The sequence below is a fragment of the Aotus nancymaae genome, unplaced genomic scaffold, assembly GCF_030222135.1.
Source record: "Aotus nancymaae isolate 86718 unplaced genomic scaffold, 86718_ANA_hifiasm-v0.15.2.pri h1tg000021l, whole genome shotgun sequence".
Classification (NCBI taxonomy): domain Eukaryota; kingdom Metazoa; phylum Chordata; class Mammalia; order Primates; family Aotidae; genus Aotus; species Aotus nancymaae.
Genome location: NW_026988433.1, coordinates 10,615,001 through 10,642,003, shown reverse-complemented (window position 1 = coordinate 10,642,003; position 27,003 = coordinate 10,615,001). Strand labels below are relative to the sequence as shown.

The window sequence follows — 27,003 nt, the reverse complement described above, 5'->3', positions numbered from 1 at the left end:
CGCCAGGAGAAGACGCCGCGCGACTCCTCCCAGCGATCCGCCGCCGCGCCCGCCCGGCAGGCCCGGCCCCCCGAGCCCGCACCGGCCCTGCCGCCCGCGCCCGGCACCGCGCCGCCCCCCTGCCTCTTTGTCTGCGCCCACCGCGGCCCGGGGAGGCGACCCCGGCCCCGGCGCGCTAGCCGCTCCGCCCTCGGACCCTCCCAAGCCCCGGCACTAGAAGCAAGGTGCGAGGGAAAACCCAGAGGCCTGCTTGGAGGGGCTTCTCGTCATTTCTTCTGCTAAGTGTTCCCATAATTTGCAAGTCACACCCAAGAGCCCCATTCAGCCTCGACCTCAGCCTGCTCTTTGGGGCTGATTCATTTTGTTTGCCCTCCCCTTCCCGCCAGACCAGGGTGAGAAATCCTTTGAACCTGCTTCAGGGAGCTTCCGACAGCAGGTTAAGGTTGAGATTGGGAAGGATCATCTCTGCCCTCGCCTCCCTCCAGGGAAAGACCCTGGATGAGGCATCCCTGGAAAAAATGCTGAAAGGAGCTCCCTGCAGCAGGTTAAGCTCGGGAAGAACCATCTCTGCTCCCCACTTCCCTTCGGGAAAGACCTCGAGTTAAAAATCCTTTGAAACAAGCCCAGGGTTTGCCCCGTTCGTTTGAGAAAAGCCTCTTTTATTCGCCCTGGCTGCTTGGACGGAAGCCCTGGTTAGTGTCCCATCCTCCCTCCCCTCTGGGATCGCCTTTAAAAGCTTTTGAAAGGGGCAGGAGAGAAGGCTGCAACAGCCTGCTCGGGGCTCGGGTAGCAGAGGGCGGCCAGCATTTCACTCCCATGGACCATGGCAACCCCAGAAGCTTTGCAGCCCCAGGGAGGAATTTGCAGCTGTCGGAGAAGCCCAGGATTTTGCGGTGGATAAGGGGGCAGGGGCTTCCTCCTCCTTGCCAGTAGAAGAGAATAATTGGCGGGTGACCCCTCCAGCTGACCTTTATTCAAAGCACCGTGCTGCCTGGACCAGCAGGGGGAGGGAACTGCACTGGAAATGCACGAAGTTCTGAACAAAGTAAATTTGTCTCCCGGCCCCTCCTCTCCATTCATGTCTGAAATCCCCCAAAATGCTGTTACCTAATTCAACATCGCCCTAATTTACAGGCTGCAAGGTCAGGTGGTGGTGGTCGTCCTGAAATCCCATATCCATATTCCTAATCTGAAAGGCATACCTCACCCCGAATAGAAACAGTCTTCAACTCGGAGTACCAAACTGGACTCATAGATGCCATAGAATGAGGCACAGGCAGGAACACTTACGGGCTTATCTTTTCTCCTCTACTCATTCTGCTGAGCCTGTCTTTATTAAAAATATTGTTTTGGGCTGGGCGTGGTGGCTCACGCCTGTAATCCAAGCACTTTGGAGGCCAAGGCGGGCGGATCACCTGAGGTTAGGAGTTCAAGACCAGCCTGACCAACACGGTGAAACCCTGTCTTAAAAAAAAAAAAAAAATTGTTTTGGGGCCGGGCGCGTGGCTCATGCCTGTAATCCCAGCACGTTGATAGGCCCAGGTGGGTGGATTACCTGCAGTCAGGAGTTCAAGACCATCCTGGCCAACATGGTGAAACCCTGTCTCTAACAAAAAATACAAAACTTAAGTGGATGTGGTGGTGCATGCCTGTAGTCCCAGCTACTCGGGAGGCTGAGGCACGAGAATTGCTTGAACCTAGGAGGTGGAGGTTGTAGTGACCCTAGTTCAAGCCACTGCACTCCAGCCTGGGTGCTGGAGGGAGACTCTATCTCAAAAAAATAAAAATAATTTAAAAAAGAAATTAAAAAAAATATATATATATATAATTTTGTTCATCATGGAGTCTCAGCATTAATTTTGATTTTTAAAATATATATTAAATGGCTGGGCACAGTGGTTCACGCCTGTAATTCCAGCACTTTGGGAGGCCAAGGTGGATGGATCATGAGGTCAGGAGTTCGAGATCAACCTGACCAACATGGTGAAACCCCATCTCTACTAAAAATACAAAAATTTTTTTTTTGCGTGGTGGCGAGTGCCTGTAATCCTAGCTACTAAGGAGACTGAAGCAGGAGAATCCCTTGAACACAAGAGGTGGAGGTTGCAGTGAGCCAAGATTGTGCCACTGCATTCCAGCCTGGGCAACAAAGTGAGACTCTATCTAAAAAAAAAAAAATCATATCCCATTATTATTTACCTTTACTGCCTCCTTCAATTGTGTGAGCAAGGCCTAGTCTCAGCCCTACTACCAGGCATTGGACTGGGTTCACACCCTGGGTGGCTGGCCACTGTTAGGACTGAAATGTCCTCCTTCAAAGTAAACATTCACATTATGTTTCTGGAACTAGCCACTGTGCTTTCTTACATGCCTGTCTTCTGTAAATATGAGCACAGCTCAATTGACAAGACATTGGGAGGTGGAAGGGATGTTGCAGAAGTAGAAAGCAAAATAAGAGCGCTCACATCTTCATTTTACAAAGCAGGGAGGTGGGTCAATGCCTCGGGTGTTTTGTTTTTCTCAAAAAAATAAAGGTTTAACCTTATCTTTTTTTTTTTCTTTTTACAGATGGGGTTTCACCATGTTGGTCAGGCTGATCTTGAACTTCTGACCTCATGATTCGCGCACCTCAGCCTCCTAAAGTGCTGGGATTACAGGCTTGAGCCACCTCGCCTGTTTTTTTTTTTTTTTTTTTTTTTTTTATGATATCATTAATGTAACCAATAGGGATAACTAAAAATAGTAGCAGGATTGTGTGGAGAGGATAGGTAGTTGTGCCTTAGTCATAAGAGAAAGTCAGTAGATAATGCCTACAGTTGATAAATAACACAAGTATATTTTTGTTTTTTTGTTTATGTTTTTGTTTTCTTAAGACAGGGTCTCACTCCTGTTGCCCAGGCTGGAGCACAGTGGTACAATCATGACTCACTGCAGCCTCAACTTCCCAGGATCAGGTGATCCTCCCACCTCAGCCTCCTAAGTAGCTGGGACTACAGGCATGCACAGCCATGCAGAGCCACGCCCAGCTAATTTTTTGTATTTTTAGTAGAGATGGAGTTTTGCCATGTTGCCCAGGCTGGTCTCAAACTCCTGGGCTTGGGCGACCTGTCCCCCTCAGCCTCCCAAAGTGCTGGGATTACAGGCATAAGCCACCACGCCTAGCCCACAAGCATATTTTTAGAGAAATGGAAGTTAACACCAGAAGAACTAAAAGCAAAAAATTAGTAGTCTCTACTAACTAAGGTTAAGAACAAGGTTAATACTAGGGAGGAGTGGGGTAGAAGAACTGAGAACGGTTGCTTTTTCAAAAATAAATAAAGAAAAGAAAAGAAAAGCAATAGTTCTTTTCCTTTATAGTAAATAATAGCAGGGTCTTGCTCTGTTGCCCAGGCTAGAGTACAGCGGTGCAGTCATGTTTCACTACAACCCGGAACTCCTGGGCTTGAGTGATCCTCCCGCCTCAGCCTCCAGACTGGCTGGGACTACAGGCACATGCCACCATGCCCAGCTACTTTTTTTTAATTTTTAGTAGAGCCAGAGTCTCTTGATGTTGCCCAAGATGGTCTCAAAATCCTGGGCTCAAGCAGTCCTCCCATCTCAGCCTCCCAAAGTGCTGGGATTACCAGCATGAGCCACCATGACCAGACTGCTTTTAATTATAAACCTGAATGCATTTTATTTTTAAAAACCATGTGCAAGGTCAGGAGCAGTGGCTCACATCTGTAATCCCAGCAATTTGAGAAGCCAAGGTGGGAGGATTGCTTGAGCCCTGGAATTGGAGACCCAGCTGGGCAACATAGCAAGACCCTATCTCTACCAAAAAAAATATAAAAAATTGGCCAGGCTTGGTGGCTCATGACTGTAATCCCAGCACTTTGGGAGGCTGAGGTGGGCAGATCACCTAAGGTCAGGAGTTTGAGACCAGCCTTGCCAACATGGCAAAACCCCATCTCTACTAAAAATACAAAAATTAGCCCAGGCTTGGTGGTGGGCACCTGTAATCCCAGCTACTCAGGAGACAGAGGCAGGAGAATCGCTTGAACCAAGGAGACGGAGGTTGCAGTGAGCCAAGATGGTGCCACTGCACTCCAGCCTGGGCGACAAAGCAAGACTCCATCTCAAAAATATAAATAAATAAATAAATAAATAAGCAAGCTGGGTGTGGTGGTGTGTGCCTATAGTCCCAGCTACTGAGGTTGCAGTGAGCCACGATCTCACCACTGCACTCCATCCAGCCTGGGTGACAGAGCAAAGCCCTGTCTCAAACACACAAAAAAATATTACTTTGATTTCTTTGTTGTTGTTGTTAAATATGGAGATGAGGTCTCACTATGTTGCTTAGGCTGGTCTCAAACTCCTAGGCTCAAAGGATCCATCCGCCTCAGCCTCCCAAAGTGTTGGGATCACAGGCAGGAGCCACTACACCCAGCTTTGTTTTTTTTTTGAGAGGGAGTCGTTCTGTCACTCAGGCTGGAATGCAATGGTACAATCTCTGCTCACCGCAACCTCTGCCTCCTGGGTTCAAGTGATTCTCCTGCCTCAGCCTCCTGAGTAGCTGGGACTACAGTCATGAGCCACCACGCCCAGCTAAATTTTGTATTTTCAGTAGAGACACTGTCTCTAGACAGTGTTTTGCCATGTTGGCCAAGCTGGTCTTGAACTCCTGACCTCAAGTGATCCACCAGCCTTGGCCTCCCAAAGTGGTGGGATTACAGGCGTGAGCCACTTCCCCAGGTTCTATTAAAACAAAAAGAAAAAGAAAAAGAAGGTATTAAGGTCCTCAACCAAAGTGAGTAGAGATTATTCTCTGCAAAACGATGGGTGTTGGTGGTTTTTTCTCCACAGCTCTTTAGCATTGATTCTATGACAGGTTTCAGCAGTACAACAAGTTTGTTTTATTATCTGTCTCCTTCCATCCCTACAGGAATGTGAATTCCGAGAGAACAGGGGTTGTTGACACTTCTTGCTGTATCTGCATCCCTTGAATAATATAAGGTCCATAGTAGATTAGTTTTTAAAAGGATGCAGTGTAATACTCCTATATTCTGAATAACTAAAGAATTAGTTATTTTCGGGCTGGGCGTGGTGGCTCATGCCTGTAATCCCAGCACTTTGGGAGGCCAAGGCAGGCGGATCACCTGAGGTTCAGAGTTCGAGACCAGCCTGACCGATATGGTGAAACTCTGTCTCTAAAAAAATAAAAATAAAAATAATTTTTCCCTGTATTTTGTCTTCTTTTTTAAAAAAAAGAATGATAGATGTTCATTATATAAAATTAAGGCAAGCAAAATGAAGGCAACAAAATAGGTACAATCCCACAGATCCTGAAAAAATTACTATAAATATGTCTAAATTAATTCATTACAGTTTAGAAAGATTTTAAATCTCTTCACTAAGAGACTAATAGTTCTTATCACCATTCAAGGACAATACAGCCTGGGCGCAGTGGCTCAGGCCTGTAATCCAAGCACTTTGGAGGCCAAGGTGGGCGGATCACCTGAGGTCGGGAGTTCAAGACCAGCGTGACCAACATGGTGAAACCTCGTCTATTTAAAAAAAATTTTTTTAAATTTTTAATTTAATAATAAAAAGAGAGGACAATACAGTAAAAAATAGTGGTTTGAAAATATGTCATAAACTGTGCCTGTGATCCCAGCACTTCAGGAGGCCAAGATGGGCAGATTACCTGAGGTCGAGTGTTCAAGACCAGCCTGGCCAATATGGTGAAACCCCATCTCTACTAAAAACACAAAAATTAGTTGGGCGTGGTGGTGGTGCATGCCTGTAATCCTAGCTACTTGGGAGGCTGAGGCAGAGAATCACTTGAACCCATGAGGTGGAGGTTGAAGTGAGCTGAGATGGGCCACTGCACTCCAGCCTGCGTGGCAGAGCAAGACCTTGTCTAAAAAAAAAAAACAGATAGATAGATAGATAGATAGATAGATAAGTTTCATAAATTGCTGTAAAGATGAAAAAGGAGACAAAAGCTGTCAAAATAAGCATACTTTTTTTTTTTTGAGATGGAGTCTCACTCTGTTGCCCAGGCTGGAATGCAGTGGCGTTATCTTGGCTCACTGCAACCTTCATCTCCCGGGTTCAAGTGATTCTCCTGCCTCAGCCTCCTGAGTAGCTGGGATTACAGGCATGCGCCACCATGCCAGGCTAATTTTTGTATTTTTAGTAGAGACAGGGTTTCACCATGTTGGTCTGGGTGATCTCGAACTCCTGACCTTGTGCTCCGCCCACCTTGGCCTCCCAAAGTGCTGGAATGACAGGTGTGAGCCACCACACCTGACCAATAAGCACACTTTTAAAATTAAAGATGTTTTGGCCAGGTGCGGTGGCTCATGCCTGTCATCCCAGCACCTTGGGGGGCCAAGATCACTTGAACCCAGGAGTTCAAAACCAGCCTGGGCAACATATTGAGACCCGTCTCTGTTACTATACGTTTTTATAAAAAAGAAAAAAATGAGCTGGGCGTGGTGGCTCACGCCTGTAATCCCAGCACTTTGGGAGGCCGAGGTGGGTGGATCACCTGAGTTCAGGAGTTTGAGACCAGCCTGACCAACATGGAGAAACCCTGTCTCTAAAAAAAGAAAAAAGAGAAAAATGAAAGGTGTTATTTTTCCTTTTTCTTTTTTTTTTTAAAGGATTTTAAAAATATATATTTTTTGAAAATATTTCGAAAGGAATTAAGATCCCTGATTGGAAGGGGGAAAACAATCAACACAATGAAATTTAGAAACAAATGCAAAAGCAGCTGCTGCATCTGGCCCCTTCCACCCAAGGGGCGCAGCCGGGAGATGAAGCTCATTTTATGATTCCAAGTACACGCTCTGGTCAACGCAGAATCACTTAATTACCAGCCTTCTGGTGGAAGGACCCTGTCCAAAGTCAGGGTCAGAAATAGGACAGCTCATCGTGCTTGGCTTTGTTGGTCTGGTAGTTAGACAAGGTCAAGGGCTTGTTTTCGTGAGGGAGACTTTGGAATACTCGCAAGTGGACAAATTCCTCGTCACCGACATGCACCTTGATGAAGTAGTTCCTCCCCGCGACCACCTGGCTGCTGAAGGACACAGCCTTAAACACGGGGAACTTCTTGTTTTCTTTTTCTTCAATCTGGGACCTCACCTGGTTGGCGATGTTCTGGGTCGCGGCGGTGGCCGGCTGAGCGGCAGAGGGCTCCCTGCACATCATCTTGGCGGCAACGGAGGGACTCAGCGAGGGGACTGGGCCTCCTTTTTCTTTTTTTAAGTTCCTGAACCATAGTAGATAGCTCACAATTACAATTTTTTTTTTTTTTTTAATAGAGACAGGGTTTCACCATGTTGGTCAGGCTGGGCTCCAACTCCTGACCTCAGGGGATCCACCTGCCTCAGCCTCCCAAAGTGCTGGGATTACAGGCGTGAGCCTCCGCGCCTGGCCACAATTACAAATTTAAATCTTTACTATACATGATGGTGACCACAGTTAGTAACAATATATAATTGAAAATTGGTGCCGGGCACAGCGGCTCACGCCTGTAATCCTGGCACTTTGGGAGGCCAAGGTGGGTGGATCACCTGAGTTCAGGAGTTCAAGACCAGCCTGACCATCATGGTGAAACCCCATCTTTTTTATTAAAAAAAAGAAAGAAAGAAAATTGGTAAAAGAGTAGATTTTAAGTGTTCTTGAGGAAGGAGACCCAGGCATCTGGGATCACCTCCCTGTTGACCTCCACACTGCATTTCAATAGAAGAAAAGACTGGCCTACTGGCAGAGCCTCCTGAATCAACTTCCTATAAGATAGCAGGCGTGGCATGGGGGAATCTCTCCGGAAGACATTGTTTTTACTTAAACAAGATCAACCCCCCACCCCAACTCCTCCATCCGGAGACCAGAACCCTTTCACATGCAATTCCTAAAACTGTAAACCCAAGACCCTTTCATATATAATTTATAAGGCTGTAAACCTAAGATCCTTTCACGTGTAATATCTAGAGTGTAAGCCTATATAAAGGCAGAGCTTCTCCTTGTTAGGGGAGCTTGACCATTTGGACAAAACATAAAGCCTTGCTCCTGCTTCTAGTTCAGTGTCTGAGAGGTCTGTTTCTCGAAGCTGCTCCTGCTTCATTCTCACCACACAAAAGAAATTAAGGGCCGTGCGCAGTGGCTCACACCTGTAATCCCAGCACTTTGGAAGGCTAAGGTGGGTGGATCACCTGAGTTCAGGAGTTCGAGACCAGCCTGACCAACATGGTGAAACCCCGTCTCTACTAAAAATACAAAAAATTAGCTGGGCATGGTAGTGGGCACCTGTAATTCCAGCTACTTGGGAGGCTGAGGCAGGAGGATCACTTGAACCTGGGAGGCAGAGGTTGCAGTGAGCCGAGATTGCACCACTGCACTCCAGCCTGGGGGACATAGCAAGAGACTCTCTATCCAAAAAAAAAAAAAAAAAAAAAAAAGCTATATATATTACCTTACATACTTAATTTTTTTTTTTTAGACAATTTCTTTCCGTGTCGCCCAGGCTGGAGTACAATGGGGCGATCTCAGCTCACTGCAACCTCTGCCTCCCAGGTTCAAGCCATTCTTCCGCCTCAGCCTCCTGAGTAGCTGGGATTCCAGGTGGCCATCACCACGCCCAGCTAATTTTTCTACTTTTAGTAGAGATGGGGTTTTGCCATGTTGCTCAGGCTGGTTTCGAACTCCTGGCTTCAAGCAATCTGCCTGCCTTGGCCTATCAAAGGGCTGAGATTATAGTCATGAGCCACTGTGCCTGGCTTATTTTTTAAATTACATCTACTTTTTATTTTTATTTTTATTTTTATTTTTTTTGAGACGGAGTTTCGCTGTTGTTACCCAGGCTGGAGTGCAATGGCGTGATCTCGGCTCACCGCAACCTCCGCCTCCCGGGTTCAGGCAATTCTCCTGCCTCAGCCTCCTGAGTAGCTGGGACATGTACTTTTATTAATATTGCTTCAGAAATCAGAATCCAATTGATTAGCCCATTCAACAAAGATTTACTGAAATCCTGCTTAGTCCCAAGCAGGTACTGGGCTGTGGCAGTGAAGTTCAAGTCCCTGTCTTCAGACTAGTGACTGTTACTGCTCACTGGTTTGCAAAATCAAGGTGGAGTAATCACAGTTCCCTGATCTCCCCTGGTTTTATGTCGAAGGCACCAGACCACAACCCTTGTCAACATTTGGAAATGTTAACATTTCCAAAACATTTCTAAAGGTAGGGAGCTAGTGCTGGTTCATTTCATAAAAAAGTGACTGAGCCAGAGAGAGACAGAGTCTTAAACTGCAAAGAACAGAAAGAAAGCAACAAACAAAAACCACAATTCATGATGATGTATTCAGTGACTATTTTGGACAAAAAATTAATTTTATCCCTGAATCCAATTAAGACTGCTGTATCCAGGCCGGGCAAGGTGGCTCATACCTGTAATCCCAGCACTTTGGGAGGCCGAGGCAGGCGGATCACAAGGTTAGGAGTTCAAGACCAGCCTGACCAACATGGCGAAATCCCATCTCTATAAAAAAAAAATATATATATATATATATAAATTAATTAAAAAGACTGCTGTATCAACTTTATACAGAAAAAATGCTGATGGCAGTGGTTTTATAGAATGTTTTTGTTTGTTTGTTTGTTTGTTTGTTTGAGTCGGAGTTTCACTCTTGTTACCCAGGCTGGAGTGCAATGGCACGATCTCAGCTCACCACAACCTCCGCCTCCCGGGTTCAAGCAATTCTCCTGCCTCAGCCTCCTGAGTAGCTGGGACTACAGGCACACACCACCATGCCCAGCTAATTTTTTTTGTATTTTTAGTAGAGACGGGGTTTCACCATGTTGACCAGGATGGTCTCGATCTCTTGACCTCGTGATCCACCCGCCTCGGCCTCCCAAAGTGCTGGGATTATAAGTGTGAGCCACCGCGCCCGGCCTATAGAATGTTTTAAAAAGCAAAACTGGAAGAATGACAAGTAGCTGCTAAATATATATATATATTTTTTCTTTTTTTCTTTTTTTTGGACACAGAGTTCTGCTCTGTTGCCCAGGCTGGTGATGCAATTATAGCTTACTTTAGGCTCAAACTCCCAGCTCAAGCGATCCTCCTGCCTCAGCCTCTCAAGTAGGTAGGGCCACAGGCATGTGACACCACACCCAGCTGATTTATTTATTTAGTTTTTTTAGACGTGGAGTCTCACTGTGTTGCCCAGGCCAGTCTTCAACTCCTAGATTCAAGAGATCCACCCTCCTCAGCTTCCTAAACTTTCTGAATTACAGGCGCGTGTCACACCCAGTGGCTATTAAATTTAAATTCATAAAACCACTTCTTAAAGTGAACCATCTTGTGACAACAAAGACTGCATTGTACACATTCAGTTAACAAAGAACAGTATCAATAGCGCACCACACACCATGATGGACACTGTATTTAGGGCCTTCTAAATAGACTAGTACTTTGAGTGCCTGCAGTTTCAAGATGAGGGGGTTGAACAAGATCACTTATAAACTTCCAGCTGAAAACATCTTTAAGATTCTGACTTTTATCCACTAAAGCAAAACATTTGTGAAATTTGCATTTGATGCAGCACTTGTTATCTAATTCAACAAATATTTGTTGAGTACATGGAAAGTTGATTCTCTCTTCAGCAAAAATTTAACAGACTCAGCTGGGCAGTGGCTCACGCCTGTAATCTTAGCACTTTGGGAGGCCAAAGCAGGTGGATCACCTGAGGACAGCAGTTCAAGACCAGCCTGGCCAACATGGTGAAATCCTGTCTCTACTAAAATAGAAAAATTAGCCAGGCATGATGGCGGGGGCCTGTAATCCTAGCCACTCAGCAAACTGAGACAGGAGAATCACATGAACCCAGGAGACAGTGGTTGCAGTGAGCTGAGATCACGCCACTGCACTCCAGCCTGGGCAGCTGAGCGAGACTCTGTCCCCCAGAAAAAGAAAAATCGCTGGGCATGGTGGCTCATGCCTGTAATTGGCTCACACACTTTGGGAGGCCGAGGCAGGTGGATCTCCTGATGTCAGGAGTTCGAGACCAGCCTGACCAATATGGAGAAACCCCATCTCTACTACAAATACAAAATTAGCCGGGCTTTGTGGCACGTACCTGTAATCCCAGCTACTTGGGAGACGGAGGCAGAAGAATCACTTGAACCTGGGAGGCAGAGGTTGCAGTGAGCCAAGATTGCACCATTGCACTTCGGTCTGAGCAACAACAGCGAAACTGTCTCAAAAAAAAAAAAAAAATCAAGCTGATTGAAATACATGCACACCCACGTTCACAGCAGCAGTATTCACAGCAGGAAAAGGTGGAAACAACGCAAATGTCCATCAACTAATGAATGAATAAACAAACTGTGGCCTTTCCATGCAGTGGAATATTACTCAGCTGTTAAAAAACAAGAGAGTACAGATGCATGATTCATGCCTGGATGACCCTTGAAAACATTATTATGCTGAGTGAAAAAAGCCTGACACAACAGATCACATGCTGTATGATTTTTGGCCAGGCGTGGTGGCTCACGCCTATAATCCCAACACATTGGGAGGCCAAGGTGGGTGGATCACTTGAGGTCAGGAATTCAAGACCAGCCTGGCCAAAATGGCAAAACCCTGTCTCCACTTAAAAAAAAAAAAAAAAAAAAAAAAAAAAAAAAATTAGCCAGGCATGGTGGTGGGCACCTGTAATTCTAGCTACTAGGGAGGCTGTGAGACATGCTTGAACCCAGGAAGCAGAGGCTGCAGTGAGCTGAGATCACACCACTGCACTCCAGCCTGGACAATAGATCAAGACTTGGTATCAAAAAAAAAAAAAAAAGAATCATATAATATTGTTGTTGTTGTTGCCTGAGATGGAGTCTCACTCTGACACTCAGGCTGGAGTGCAGTGGTGCAATCTTGGCTCACTGCGCCCTCCGCCTTCTGGGTTCAAGCAATTCTGTTTCAGCCTCCCAAATAGCTGGGACTGCAGGCATGTGCCACCATGCCGAGCTAATTTTTGTATTTTTAGTAGATAAGGGGTGTCACCATGTTAGACAGGGTTGTCTCAAACTCCTGACATCAAGTGATCCACCCACCTCAGCTGCCCAAAGTATTGAGATTATAGGTGTGATCCACTGCACTCAGTCACATATTGTGTGATTCTTTACATGAAATGTCCATAGAGTGGGGGGCAGATTAATGGTTGTCAGGGGGTGCAGAAGGGGAGAGCTAGGAGAAACTGCTTAAGAGGTACAGAGTCAGCTGGGCAGGGTGGCTCACGCTTGTAATCCCAGCACTTTGGGAGGCTGAGGTGGGCAGATCACAAGGTTAGGGGTTCAAGACCAGCCTGACCAACATCGTGAAACCCCTCTCTACTAAAAATATAAAAAATTAGCCAGATGTGGTGGCACACGCCTATAATCCCAGCTACTCAGAAGGCTGAGGCAGGAGAATCACTTGAACCCAGGAGGCAGAGGCTGCAGTGAGCCCAGATCACACCACTGCACTCCAGCCTGGGCTACATAGAGCAAGACCCTGTCTCAAACAAACAAACAAAAAAGGAGAGATACAGTGTCCTCCAAAAAAAAAAAAAAAAAGGTACAGGGCCTCCTTTTGGGGCTGGGCGCAGTGGCACACACCTGTAATCTCAGCACTTTGGGAGGCCGAAGCGGGCAGATCACCTGAGGTCAGGAGTTCAAGACCAGCCTGGCCAACATGGTGAAACCCCATCTGTACTAAAAATACAAAAATTAGCAGGGTATGGTGGTGGTTGCCTGTAATCTCAGCTACTTGGGAGGCTGAGGTGGGAGAATCACTTGAACCTGGGAGGGGAAGCTTGCAATGAACCGAGATTGTGCCTCTGCACTTCAATCTCGGTGCAACAGAGGAAGACTCTGTCTCAAAACAAACAAACAAAAAAGGTCTCCTTTTGGGATGATGGAAATAATTTGGAACTAGAGGAAAGGTGGTAGTCACACAACATTGTGAATGTACTAAATGCCATGCAATTGTTCATTTTATTTGTTTTTATTTTTAGTTTTGTAGAGACAGGTTCTTCTTCTATTGCCCAGGCTGATCTCAAATTTCTGGGCTCGAAGGGTCCTCTGTCTCAGCTTCCCAAAGTGCTGGGATTATAGGCATGAGCCACCATGCCCAGCCTGAATTGTTCTTTATTATTATTATTACTATTTAATCTGAGACAGAGTCTCTCTATGTCGCTTAGGCTGGAGTGCAGTGCGCCATCTCGGCTCACTGCAACCTCTGCCTCCCGAGTTCAAGTAATTCTCCTGTCTCAGCCTCCCCTTAGTAGCTGAAACTACAGGTGCACACCACTACACCCAGCTAATTTTTGTATTTTTAGTAGAGATGGGGGTTTCACCATGTCAGTCAGGCTGGTCTCAAACTCCTGACCTCAGGTGATCCACCCACCTCGGTTTCCCAGAGTGCTGGTATTACAGGCGTGAGCCACCTTGCCCAGCCAAATTGTTCATTTTTAGATGGTTAACTTTATGTTATGTGAATCTCATATCAATAAAAAATAAATCAAAGGAATAAATTATTAAAAAAAAAAGTCAATGAGAGAATGCATGACAACCAGGTAGACGAGAGATTTTAGAGAAGAGATTTTTAAATTCAGAGGCAGTTTCAACCAGCTGAAGTGGCTCACACCTGTAATCCTTGCACTTTGGGAGGGTGAGGCAAGAGGATTGCTTGAGTCTAGGAGTTTGAAACCAACCTCGTCAACATAGCGAGACTTCATTGCTACAAAAAAAACTTCTTACAAAATTAGATGAGTGTGGTGACTCACACCTGTATTCCCAGCTGCTCAGGAGGCTGAGGCAGGAGAATCACTTTAGCCTAGGAGTTTGAGGCTACAGTGAGCTATGATTGTGCTACTGCACTCCAGTCTGGGTAACAGAGCAAGACCTTGTCTCTAAAAATAAATAAATAAATAAATAAATAGTGAGTCAGTTTGGACTAAAGTTCTTCCCAACTCGAATATTTTATTATTGTGCAGGTCCAACTCTTAGTGTTCTGACAACCGGATGAATCACAGCCTTCTTAGATCTATCATCTAACTCTATAAAAGAGACCAAAATTAAATTTTGGCTAGAAATCTAAAAAAAACGTGTACAAGAAATATTCAGCCTCTGCCAGGCTTTTTTTTTTTTTTTCTTTTTTTGAGACAGAGTCTGACTCTGTTGGCCAGGCTGGAGTGCAGTGGCGCAATCTCGGCTCACTGCAGCCTCCACCTCCGGGGTTTTGAGCAATTCTCCTGCCTCAGCCTCCCAAGTAGTGGGATTATGGGTGTGTGCCACCACGCCCAGCTAGTTTTTCTATTTTTAGTAGAGAGGGAGTTTCACCATGTTGGCCATGCTGGTCTCGAACTCCTGACCTCAAGTGATCAACTCACCCCAGCCTCCAAAACTGCTGGGATTACAGGTGTGAAGCATTGCGCCCGGCCCTAATTTTTTTTTTTTTTTTTTTTTTTTTTTTGAGACGGAGTTTCGCTCCTGTTACTCAGGCTGGAGTGCAATGGCACGATCTCGGCTCACCGTAACCTCCGCCTCCTGGGTTCAGGCAATTCTCCTGCCTCAGCCTCCTGAGTAGCTGGGATTACAGGCACGCGCCACCATGCCCAGCTAATTTTTTGTATTTTTAGTAGAGACGGGGTTTCACCATGTTGACCAGGATGGTCTCGATCTCTTGACCTCGTGATCCACCCGTCTCGGCCTCCCAAAGTGCTGGGATTACAGGCGTGAGCCACTGCGCCTGGCCTTTTTTTTTTTTTTTTGAGATGGAGTCTCGCTCTGTCGCCAGGCTGGAGTGCAATGGCGCCATCTCAGCTCACTGCAACCTCCACCTCCCGGGTTCAAGCAATTCTCCTGCCTCAGCCTCCTGAGTAGCTGGGACTACAGGCGCGTGCCACCATGCCCAGCTAATTTTTGTATTTTTTAGTAGAGACAGGGTTTCACCATGTTGGCCAGGATGGTCTTGATATCTTGACCTCGTGATCTGCCCGCATCGGCCTCCCAAAGTGCTGGGATTACAGGCGTGAGCCACAGCGCCCAGCCCGGCCCTGCCCTAAATTTTTATTTGTTTATTTATTTTGAGACAGGGTGTCACTCTGTTGCCCAGGCTAGAGTGCAGTGTGCAATCACAGCTCACTGCAGCCTGGACCTCCCAGGCCTAGGTGATACCCTCACCCCAGCCTCCTGAGTAGCTGGGACCCAGGTACATACCACCACACTCAGCCAGTTTTTGCATTTTTTTGTGGAGACAGGGTCTTGTTATGTTGCCCAGGCTGGTCTTGACCTCTTAGGCTCAAGTGATCCGCTTGCCTGGGCCTCCCAAAGTGCTGGGATTACAGGTGTGAACCATCCACCTGGCTACCTTTTTTTTCTTTTTTTTCTTCAGGCCTGACCTTGATCTCAGACAGCCCAAGGGATTTGCCATGACTGGAAGGCAGGAGAGAGGGAAGGTAGGGTTGCTTCCTAACAAGAGCAAAGAAAAAAAAATAAGGAATTGATATTCAGGCATTTAAAATGGGATTTTAAAAACAGTTTGAGATGTAATTTACATACCCTACAATTCACCTATTGTAAGTGTGTAAATCAGCTGGGCGTGGTGGCTCACGCCTGTAATCTCAGCACTTTGGGAGGCCAAGGCGGGCGGATCTCTTGAGGCCAGGAGTTCGAGACCAGCCTGGCCAACATGGTGAAACCCTGTCTTAAAAAAGAAAAAAAGAAAGTGTAATTCAATGGTTTTTCATGTATTACATTAAGAATTTTTTAGATTGTGGTAAATTATATAAAACATAAACTTTTCTGTTTTAACCTTTCCCCAACTCCCCCAGGTAGAGACGAGGGTCTTGCTTTGTTGCCCAGGCTGTTCTGGAACTCCCGCCTCAAGGAATCCTCCTCCTCTGGTCTTCCAGAGTGCTGGGATTATGGGTGTGAGCCACTGCATCTGGCCCATTTTAACCATTAAGTGGCACGAATTGCATTTACACTATTGGTGCCACCCCAAATAGGATTTTGCAGAGAAAAAAAATGGCTGAAATCCCAACATGGTTAAGCAACAAAGAATTTTTTTAAATTCCTTTATCTTTCATTTGTCATATCAAGGACCCTGAAGGCCAGCGTTTCTACTACCATATACAGAAGAAACTCCTCTCTGACATTAAGACTTAGCCACTCCAGCCTGGGTGACAGAGTGAGACCCTGTTTACACACACACACACACACACACACACACTCTCTCTCTCTCTCTCTCTCTTACACTTAGCCAGGAGGCTGAAAATGGTAAAAAGGAAGATATGACATAGAAGAAATGAAAGAGAGCAGTGTCCTTCCAGGCAATGGGGAGAAAGGAAGAGGGACAGGTGAGGAAGGCACCTCCACCGACTGAGATCTCAGACGGGGAAGGAGGAGCCTTTGTCCCCACTCCACATTTGAGAAAACTCCTGGGCAGGGTGGTGGCCCCATGCCAACATTTTTAAGATGTGTGGCAAGGTCAGAAACAAGGAAGATCCAGTTTGTGCTCCCGGACTTCCTCAGACACTCAGCAGCATGAATGGCTGTTGAGAGCTTTGGGTGCCTACTCTGGGACCCACTCTGGCAGCATCACGGCAGAGATTCAGAGGAGTCAGCTGTGCCGGCAATTGGAGGGGAGGTTGACTCAGCAGGGAGGAGGACTGAGTCCTGACTGAGCCAAGAAAGAGCATATGTTAGGAGCGGACTCCAACCACTCAGACACGGAACTGGGACACGGCGTTACAGGACCCAGCTGTGGCTAACATTGCTAATTGCCTCCCCGAGATTCACTCCCTTTTGTACTAAACCATCCTCTATTTTATGTGGTATGGCAATGTGCCCAACAATTTATGCCCACTTCCTCAGGCTTCTCCTAGGAAAGGCGCCTAGAGGTGCTTCTGGGAAAAAACTTTTCCTTTCCTGATAAATGGGCACAGACATAGGTGTGCTGTCTGGAGCTGGAGCAGCCACGTTGTTACCCTGAGGTAATGAGGATGACGACAAAAGCCATCAGGCCAACGTGGCAGAGCAGAAAGACTAAAAGAACAGAACCACTCCCTTGGGAAAAGCCCTATTTATCTGGAGCAAATACTTTAATAAGAACCAAATTAGGCCAGGCACGGTGGCTCATGCCTGTAATCCTAAGCACTTTGGGGGGCTGAGGCGGGCAATCCATCTCAAAAAAAAAAAAAAGAAAAGAAAAGAAATTAATAGCTAGAAGACTGATAGGCAAGGGACTTTCTGAAGAAAATAGAAATGGCTGCTTGAAGGTTTTTTTTTTAAATGACGTCTCACTCCATCGCCTATGCTAGAGTTCAGTGGTGCAATCTCTGCTCACTGCAACCTCCACCTCCTGGATTCAAGCAATTCTCAGCCTCAGCCTCCTGAGTAGCTAGGACTACAGATGCACGCTAGCTAGGACTACAGAGGCACGCTAGCTAGGACTACAGATGCACGCTAGCTAGGACTACAGATGCACGCTAGCTAGGACTACAGAGGCACGCTAGCTAGGACTACAGCTGCACGCTAGCTAGGACTACAGCTGCACGCTAGCTAGGACTACAGAGGCACGCTAGCTAGGACTACAGATGCACGCTAGCTAGGACTACAGCTGCACGCTAGCTAGGACTACAGAGGCACGCTAGCTAGGACTACAGAGGCACGCTAGCTAGGACTACAGAGGCACGCTAGCTAGGACTACAGCTGCACGCTAGCTAGGACTACAGAGGCACGCTAGCTAGGACTACAGAGGCACGCTAGCTAGGACTACAGCTGCACGCTAGCTAGGACTACAGAGGCACGCTAGCTAGGACTACAGCTGCACGCTAGCTAGGACTACAGAGGCACGCTAGCTAGGACTACAGAGGCACGCTAGCTAGGACTACAGAGGCACGCTAGCTAGGACTACAGCTGCACGCTAGCTAGGACTACAGAGGCACGCTAGCTAGGACTACAGCTGCACGCTAGCTAGGACTACAGAGGCACGCTAGCTAGGACTACAGATGCACGCTAGCTAGGACTACAGCTGCACGCTAGCTAGGACTACAGCTGCACGCTAGCTAGGACTACAGAGGCACGCTAGCTAGGACTACAGCTGCACGCTAGCTAGGACTACAGAGGCACGCTAGCTAGGACTACAGATGCACGCTAGCTAGGACTACAGAGGCACGCTAGCTAGGACTACAGATGCACGCTAGCTAGGACTACAGCTGCACGCTAGCTAGGACTACAGAGGCACGCTAGCTAGGACTACAGAGGCACGCTAGCTAGGACTACAGCTGCACGCTAGCTAGGACTACAGAGGCACGCTAGCTAGGACTACAGATGCACGCTAGCTAGGACTACAGAGGCACGCTAGCTAGGACTACAGAGGCACGCTAGCTAGGACTACAGCTGCACGCTAGCTAGGACTACAGAGGCACGCTAGCTAGGACTACAGAGGCACGCTAGCTAGGACTACAGCTGCACGCTAGCTAGGACTACAGATGCACGCTAGCTAGGACTACAGAGGCACGCTAGCTAGGACTACAGAGGCACGCCACGACATCTGGCTTTTTTTTTTTTTTTTGTCAGGGGCTTAGAAGTCTGGCTAATTTTTGTATTTTTAGTAGAGACAGGTTTCACCATGTCAGTCAGGCTGGTCTCGAACTCTTGACCTCAGGTGATCCACCCACCTGGGCTTCCCAAAGTGCTGGGATTACAGGTGTGAGCCACCGTGCCTGGCCCCACTTGAAGATTTTTATTGTTTTACGGTGTGTTGTGGGTAACTCCAGTTTTTTTCATAAACTGTATATCACTTGTCAATGCTTCGTGAATTTGGCTTTGCTTTTGGGGGATGTCACATAGCCTTGAGTCCTGCTCCAAGGTAGACATGGCTTCAAGGGAGAAAAAAGGCTATTTACAGTTTTTCCTCAGTGGTGAGTCCTTAAATGACACTTGGATCCTTTATAAAGTATATAATCCATATTTGAATACAAATGCAACTAGTATTTTCACATAGAAATCATCTCATCATTCTGGCAATATCATTTAGTGACCTTAGTGGTATGGCTATCCTTGGTGACTTTGGCGTAGTAGTTTCATCTGAGCAGTGGAGACAAGAATTTGACCCACCTGAGCTCAGCAGCATTTTTTTTTTTTTTTTGAGACAGAGTCTCGCTCTGTCGCCCAGGCTGGAGTGCGGTAGCGGGAACCCTGCTCTCTGCAACCTCCATCTCCCCAGTTCAGGCGATTCTCCTGCCTCATTTTCCTGAGTAGCTGGGATTACAGGCATGAGCTGCTGCATCCAAACTTCTAAATCTTTATATCCAGTCCAGAATTTTTTTTTTTTTTCTTAAGACGGGGTTTCACCATGTTGGTCAGACTGGTCTTGAACTCCCGACCTCAGGTGATTCACCCGCCTTGGCCTCCAAAGTGGTTGGATTACAGGCGTGAGCCACCATGCCCAGCCTTTTTTTCTTTTTTCTTTTTTTTTTTTAAGAAATAGGGGTTGGAGGCCAGGCGTAGTGGCTCACACCTGTAATCCCAGCACTTTGGGAGGCCAAGGCAGGTGGATCACAAGGTCAGGTGTTTGAGAGCAGCCTGACCAACTTGGTGAAACCCATCTCTACTAAAAATTAGCCAGTACAAACCACAGTGCTTCCATTATTCATGTTTTTTTTTTTTTTTTTGAGACGGAGTTTCGCTCTTGTTACCCAGGCTGGAGTGCAATGGCGCGATCTCGGCTCACCGCAACCTCTGCCTCCTGGGTTCAGGCAATTCTCCTGCCTCAGCCTCCTGAGTAGCTGGGATTACAGGCACGAGTCACCGTGCCCAGCTAATTTTTTTTTGTATTTTTAGTAGAGACGGGGTTTCATCATGTTGACCAGGATGGTCTCGATCTCTTGACCTCGTGATCCACCCGCCTCGGCCTCCCAAAGTGCTGGGATTACAGGCGTGAGCCACCGCGCCCGGCCATTCATGTTTTTTAAAAATAATAATAATAAAAAAAGAAGAAAAATAAATTAGCCGAGCATGGTGGTATGTGTGTGTAATTTCAGCTACTCAGGAAGCTGAAGCAGGAGAATTGCTTGAACCTGGAGGCAGAGGTTGCAGTGAGCTGAGATTGCGTCACTGCGCTCCAGCCTGGGTGACAGAGTGAGACTGCATCTCAAAAAAAAAAAAAAGTAGAAAATTTGAACAGATATGTGTCCAAAGATGATATACAAAGGGGCCAAGCTCGGTGGCTCATGCCTGTAATCTCAACACTTTGGGTGGTCAAGGCGGACAGATCACCTGAGGTCAGGAGTTCAGACCAGCGCCTGGCCAACATGGCAAAACCCTGTCTCTACTAAAAATACAAAAAATTAGCCAGGTGTCATGGTGCATGCCTGTAATCTCAGCTACTCAGGAGGCTTAGGCAGGAGAATCACTTGAACCTGGGAGGCAGAGGTTGCAGTGAGCTGAGATTGTGCCATTGCACTCCAGCCTGGGCGACAAGAGCAAAACTCCATCTGAAAAAGAAAAAAATATATATATATAATTAGTCAGGCGTGGTGGTGCATGCCTGTAGTCCCAGCTACTTGGCAAGCTGAGGCAGGAGATCACTTGAACCCGGGAGGTAGAGGTTGTGGTGAGCCGAGAGCGCCACTGCACTCCAGCCTGGGCAACAGAGCTAGACCCAGTCTCAAAAAAAAAAAAAAGAGTCAACAAGTAGAAACAACCCAAATGTCCATCAGCTAATGAGTAGATAAACAAAATGTATGACCGGGCGTGGTGGCTCACGCCTGTAATCCTAGCACTTTGGGAGGCCAAGGCGGGTGAACTGCTTGAGTCCAGGAGTTGGAGACGAGCTTGGGCAACATAGCAAAATCCTGTCTCTTCAAAAAATACAAAAAAAATTAGCTGGGTATGGTCGTGTTTGCCTATAGTCCCAGCTACTTGGGAGGCTGAGGTGGAAGCAGTACCTGAGCCCAGGAGGTCAAGGTCGTCGTGAGCTGGGATCATGCCACTGCATTCTAGCCTGGGCAACAGAGCGAGACCGTCTCAAACGAACAAACAAACAAAAGAGCGGTGAAACCGGGCACGGCGGCTCATGCCTGTAATCCCAACACTTTGCAAGGTGAAGACTAGGATGTCACCTGAGGTTGGGAGTTCAAGACCAGCCTGGCCAATATGATGAAACCCTGTCTCTACTAAAAATGCAAAAGTAGCTGGGGGTGGTGTTGCACACCTGTAATCCCAGCTACTCGGGAGGCTGAGGCAGGAGAATCGATTGAACTTGGGAGACAGGGGTTGCAGTGAGCTGAGATTGTGCTACTGCACTCCAGCCTGGGTGACAGAGCGAGACTGTCTCAAAAAATAAGAATAAAAATAGCAGTAGAGCATTATTATTATCATTCATCCATTCTATGTTCTGAATATCTCCCAGAACTAATATGTTGAAATCCCGACCCCCAAGGTGATGATGTTAAGAGGTGGGGCTTTTGGGAGGTGATTACGTCATGAGGGCAGAGCCATTATGAGCTGAATTAGTTTCCTTATAAAACACATCTCAAAGAGTTAACGAGGCTTTTCCCCAGGTCAGGACACAGAGAACAATGCCATCTATGAACCAGGAAATGGCCTTCAGCAGACACTGAATTTGCTGGCACCTTAGACTTGGACTTCCCAGCCTCTAAAACTCAGAAATACATTTTGTTTCTAAGCTACCCAATTTATGATATTTTTCTTTTCTTTTTTTTTTTTTTGAGACAGAGTCTCACTCTGTTGCCTAGGCTAGAATGCAGTGGCACAATCTAGGCTCACTGTAACCTCCGCCTCTCAGGTTCAAGTGATTCTGCCTCAGCCTCCCGAGTAGCTGGGACTACAGGTGCACGCCACCACGCCTGACTAATTTTTTGTATTTTTAATAGAGACGGGGTTTCACCATATTGGCCAGGCTGGTCTCGAACTCCTGGCCTCGTGATCCACCAGCTTTGGCCTTCCAAAGTGCTGGGATTATAGGCGTGAGCCACCACCTGGCATTTTCTGGTATTTTTCATAGAGGCCCGAATGGATTAAGACAGTGAGCCATAAAAAGGAATGAAACACTGATAAATGCTATGACACGAAGGAACTTTAAAAACATGATGCTAAGTCAAAGAAGCCAGTCACAAAAGACCACAAACTGTATGATTCCACTGCTATCAAACGTCCAGCTCGGAAAATCATAGACAGAAAGCATACAGTGGATGCTGGGGCTGGGGAGGGAGGAAGTGGGGAGTGACTGATAATGGATGTGGCTTTCTTTGGGGAATGACGAAACATTCTAAATTTGTTTGTGGTGATGGCTTTGAGAATAGGCTAAAAACCACGGAATTGTACACTTTAAAATGGCAAATTTTAAATATGTGAATTATATTTCTTTCATTCTTTCTTTCTTTTTTTTTTTGTTGTTGTTGTTGAGAGGGAGTCTCGCTCTGTCACCAGGCTGGATGGAGTGCAGTGGCGCAATCTTGGCTCACTGCAACCTCCACCTCCTGGGTTCAGATGATTCTCCTGCCTCAGCCTCCCAAGTAGCTGGGATTACAGGTGCCTGCTACTAGGCCCAGCTAATTTTTTGTATTTTTAGTAGAGTTGGGATTTCACCATGTTGGCCAGGCTGGTCTCGAAGTGCTGACCTCGGGATTCGCCCACCTTGGCCTCCCAAAGCGCTGGGATTACAGGCGTGAGCCACCGAGCCCGGACATGAATTACATTTCAATAAAACTGTTATTACAGTTTTTGTATAGAGCTGCCACATATGAGTATATGTACAATGGATGAGACTGCTGAACTCTAGATCATACCAGTGTCTATTTCTTTTTTAGATATCGTACTATACGGTTGTATGTTAACATTGGCGAGACCAAGGAGAGGATGCCTGGGACTTTCCAGTACGGTTTTTCACAAGTGTCAGTAAGTCTATGATTATTTCAAAATAATTTTACAGATTATGGGGAGACCGAGTGAGTCAGTGACCCCCTGCAGTCCCCAGCTTCAGGCCTCAGTCTCTGGGACTCATGCTTCACAGGCATTGTGATGGGGCATTTTTGGAGAATAAAAAGTTTTGTGAAGGAAAAAAAAATGTATCATGATGCAAACCAGTTAGGTTGTTTGTATGTATGTATGCATGCATGTATGTGTGTATGTATTTTATTTTGAGACAGAGTCTCACTCCGTCTCCCAGGCTGGAGTGCGGTGGCACGATCTTGGCTCACTGCAGCCTCCGCCTCCCAGGTTCAAGCAATTCTCCTGCCTCAGCCTCCCGAGTAGCCGTGATTACAGGTGTGCACCACCACACCTGGCTAATTTTTTTGGATTTTCAGTAGAGACCGGTTTCGGCCATGTTGGCCAGGCTGCTCTCAAATTCCTGACCTCAGATGATCCACCCCCTTGGCCTCCCAAAGTGCTGGGATTACAGGCGCGAGCCACTGCACCCAGTGTAGTTTCTCTCAGTTTGGAGTGTGTTGGAAAACGTGCCATGCAGCTCTCTCTACTCCCTTCCTAAATCTTGCCAGAATGGCACTGAAGGCATGGAAACCCCACAATGATAAAGAGACCAGAAGAAGTACCAACAGCATATTTTGTTTCCTTTCTAAAAGTATTTTTGGAGGATGAAAGACCGGATAATACCCAGTTTTAGTAGAGGAAAGGAAGCTGGAAGTACCTTTAGAGGGGATGCTGATGAAGAGGAAGCAGTTTCACCCCAGAGAACTTGGGGAAGCTCAGGAACTAGAGACAGAGGTGCCGTAAGACGTGAGGATGAATCTCGGGCCGGCTGTATGCCACGGACACTTATGACCTCTTTTTGTGGACTGTCAGCCCTGCAGCAACCACAGAGAATCAATCTTTTCCTTCCTTCCTTCCTCCTTCCTTCCTTCCTTTCATTTCTTTTTTTTTAAAAGACAGAGTCTTGCTCTGTTGCCCAGCCTGGAGTGCAGTAGCACAATCTTGGCCATTACAATTACACTCCAGACTGGGCAGCAGAGCAAGACTCTGTCTCAAAAAAAAAATCATGTATACAATATCAACTTGTGTAAGAGTCAAACAGGCTGGGTGCAGTGGCTCACGCCTGTAATCCTAGCACTTTGGGAGACAGAGTTGGTGGATCACCTGAGGTCAAGAGTTCGATGACCCAACAATCCCATTACTGGATATATACCCAAAGGATTATAAATCAGTCTTTTATAAAGACACATGTACACATATGTTCATTGCAACACTGCAGTAGCAAAGACCTGGAACCAACTCAAATGCCCATCAATGATAGACTGGACAATGAAAACGTGGCACATATACACCATGGAATACTATACAGGATTAAAAAACGATGAGTTCGTGTCCTTTGTAGGGACATGGATGAACCTGGAAACCATCATTCTCAGCAAACTGACACAAGAACAGAAAATCAAACACTGCATGTTCTCACTCATAGGCAGGTGTTGAACAATGAGAACACATGGACACAGGGAGGAGAGCATCACACACTGGGTCTGTTGGGGGTGGCTAGGGGAAGGACAGCGGGGACTGGGGAGGGATAACGTGGGGGGAAAAAAAAAAGAGTTCGAGACCAGCCTGGCCACCACATCTCTACTAAAAATACAAAAATTAGCCTGGCATGGTAACACACACCTGTAATCCTAATTACTCGGGAGGCTGAGGAAGGTGAATCGCTTGAACCCAGGACATGGAGGTTGCAGTGAACCAATATTGCGCCACTGCACTCCAGCCTGTGCAACCGGAGCAAGACTCTGTCTCAGAAAAGAAAAAAAAGAGTCAAACATAAGATTGTGAAGGTCCTTCTGTTTTGATAGCACTACAAAGAGAGAAAATACATTGCTTTGGGGTTTGTGCAGGCACTATGCCACAATAAATGGAAACAAACAATTAGCGTGAACCATATGAAGTACCCATTTTGTAGACAAAAGTAATTGAATACCAGCAGTTTCATATGGTTCAACCTAACAGCTGCCAAGAGTCTGAATGCAGGAAAGCATTTAGGAGGAAGGACTGGCACATTTAGGAGGAAGGCCTGTAAACTCGCGTTTAGATACAGACATTCACCTTACCAGCCTGGCGCATGCAATTTACCTGGTCTCAGTTCTTTAATCTGTGAAATGGGGATAATAACACTATGTCTTCTGCTCTTACAAGGGCACAGTACTGTAACAAGCATTAGACTTTGCTACTCAGATACACAGATCTGAAGCAGTGCAATGTTGCTTGTTACTGCTCTGGATACATTATTAGCTTGGAGATGTGAAAAATGTAAGTGGCTGGGTTTCCTGGCAGGTAGTTTTCTTTTCTGTTCTTTCTTTTTTTTTTTTTGAGACAGAATCCCACTCTTTTTAAATTATTATTATTATTTTTATAAAGATGGGGTTTCACCATGTTGGTCAGGCTGGTCTTGAACTTCCGACCTCAGGTGATCCACCCATCTTGGCCTCCCAAAGTGCTGGGATTACAAGCATGAGCCACCACACCCGGCCTTTTTATTATTTTATTTTATTTTTATTATTTCATTTTTTAGATGGAGTCTTGTTCTGTCACCCAGGCTGGAGTGCAGTGGCACAATCTTGGCTCACTGCAACCTCCACCTCATGAGTTCAAGTGATTCTTCCTGCCTCAGCCTCCTGAGTAACTGGGATTACAGGTGCCTGCAACCACACCCGGCTAAATTTTTTGTATTTTTAGTAGAGACAGGGTTTCACCATGTTGGCCAGGCTGGTCTCAAACTCCTGACCTCAGGTGATCCGCCTACGTTGGCCTCCCAAAGTGCTGAGATTACAAGCGTGAGCCACCACGAGGGGCTGAGATGGAATCTCACTCTTTCACACAGTCTGGAGTATAGTGGTGCGATCTCTTGAACCTCTGCCTCCTGGGTTCAAGCGATTCCCTGCCTCAGTCTTCTGAGTAGTTGGTATTACAGGGACCCACCACCACAGCTGGCTAATTTTGGTATTTTTAGTAGAGACAGGGTTTTGTCATGTTGGCCAGAGTGGTCATGAACTCCTGACCTCAAGTGATCCACCCGACTCGGCCTCCCAAAGTGTTGGGATTACAGGCGTGAGCCACTGCACCTGGCTGAGCTTGGGCATTCTAAAACATAAAGGCATCACCACCCCCAAGTCACACATCCTGCATTAAATATAAGTTGTTTCGTTTTTTTTTTTTTGAGATGGAGTCTTGCCCTCTTGGCCAGGCTGGAGTGCAATGGTGCAATCTCGGTTCACTGCAGCCTCCCCCTCTCCCCTTCCCAGGTTCAAGCGATTCTCCTGCCTCAGCCTTCCAAGTAGCTGGGATTAGAGCTATGCATCACGATGCCTAGCTAATTTTTGTATTTTCAGTAGAGATGGGGTTTCACCATGTTGGCCAGGCTGGTCTTGAACTCCTGACCTCATGTGATCTGCCTGCCTCAGCTTCCCAAAATTCTAGGATTACAGGTGTAAGCCAGCATACATGGACCTACTTTTCTTCATTTTTATGAAAAAACATTTTTTTAATTAAAATAATTTATTTTATTATTATTATTATTTTGAGAGACTGGGTCTTGCCCTGTCCCCTAAGGTGGAGTGCAGTGGTGCCAATCAGGCTCACCGCTGAAAACTTCTTTCTTTCTTTTTTTTCTTGAGACAGAGTCTTGCTCTGTCACCAGGCTGGAGTGCAGTGGCACGATCTCGGCTCACTGCAACCTCGTCCTCCTTGGTTCAAGCAATTGTCCTGCCTCAGCCTCCTGAGTAGCTGGGATTACAGGCGTGTGCCACCATGCCCAGCTAATTTTTATATTTTCAGTAGAAATGGGATTTTACCATGTTGACCAGGATGGTCTCGATCTCTTGACCTCGTTATCTGCCCACTTTGGACTCCCAAAGTGCTGGGACTGCAGACGTGAGCCACTGCGCCCAGCCTATTTATTTATCCTTTTTGAGACTGAGTTTCACTCTTGTTGCCCAGGCTGGAGCGCAATGGCGC

At 46.6% G+C, this 27,003-nt stretch overlaps 1 protein-coding gene across 1 annotated transcript; it reads right to left on the bottom strand.

The window, feature by feature from the left end:
- Positions 1-6,719: 6,719 nt before the first annotated feature.
- LOC105713408 (cystatin-B-like) lies at positions 6,720-24,708 on the bottom strand. Its single transcript, XM_064379480.1, has 2 exons — positions 24,664-24,708; positions 6,720-7,258 (listed from the first exon to the last, which is right to left on the bottom strand). Exon 2 carries the CDS (start codon positions 7,195-7,197, stop codon positions 6,901-6,903), a length of 297 nt encoding a protein of 98 aa, XP_064235550.1. The 5' UTR covers positions 7,198-7,258; positions 24,664-24,708; the 3' UTR covers positions 6,720-6,900.
- Between the last annotated feature and the right edge of the window lie 2,295 nt (positions 24,709-27,003).

Bases quoted from the DNA above. Each gene is read 5' to 3' on its own strand.
- LOC105713408 (XM_064379480.1), bottom strand. From the start codon at position 7,197: ATGATGTGCAGGGAGCCCTCTGCCGCTCAGCCGGCCACCGCCGCGACC.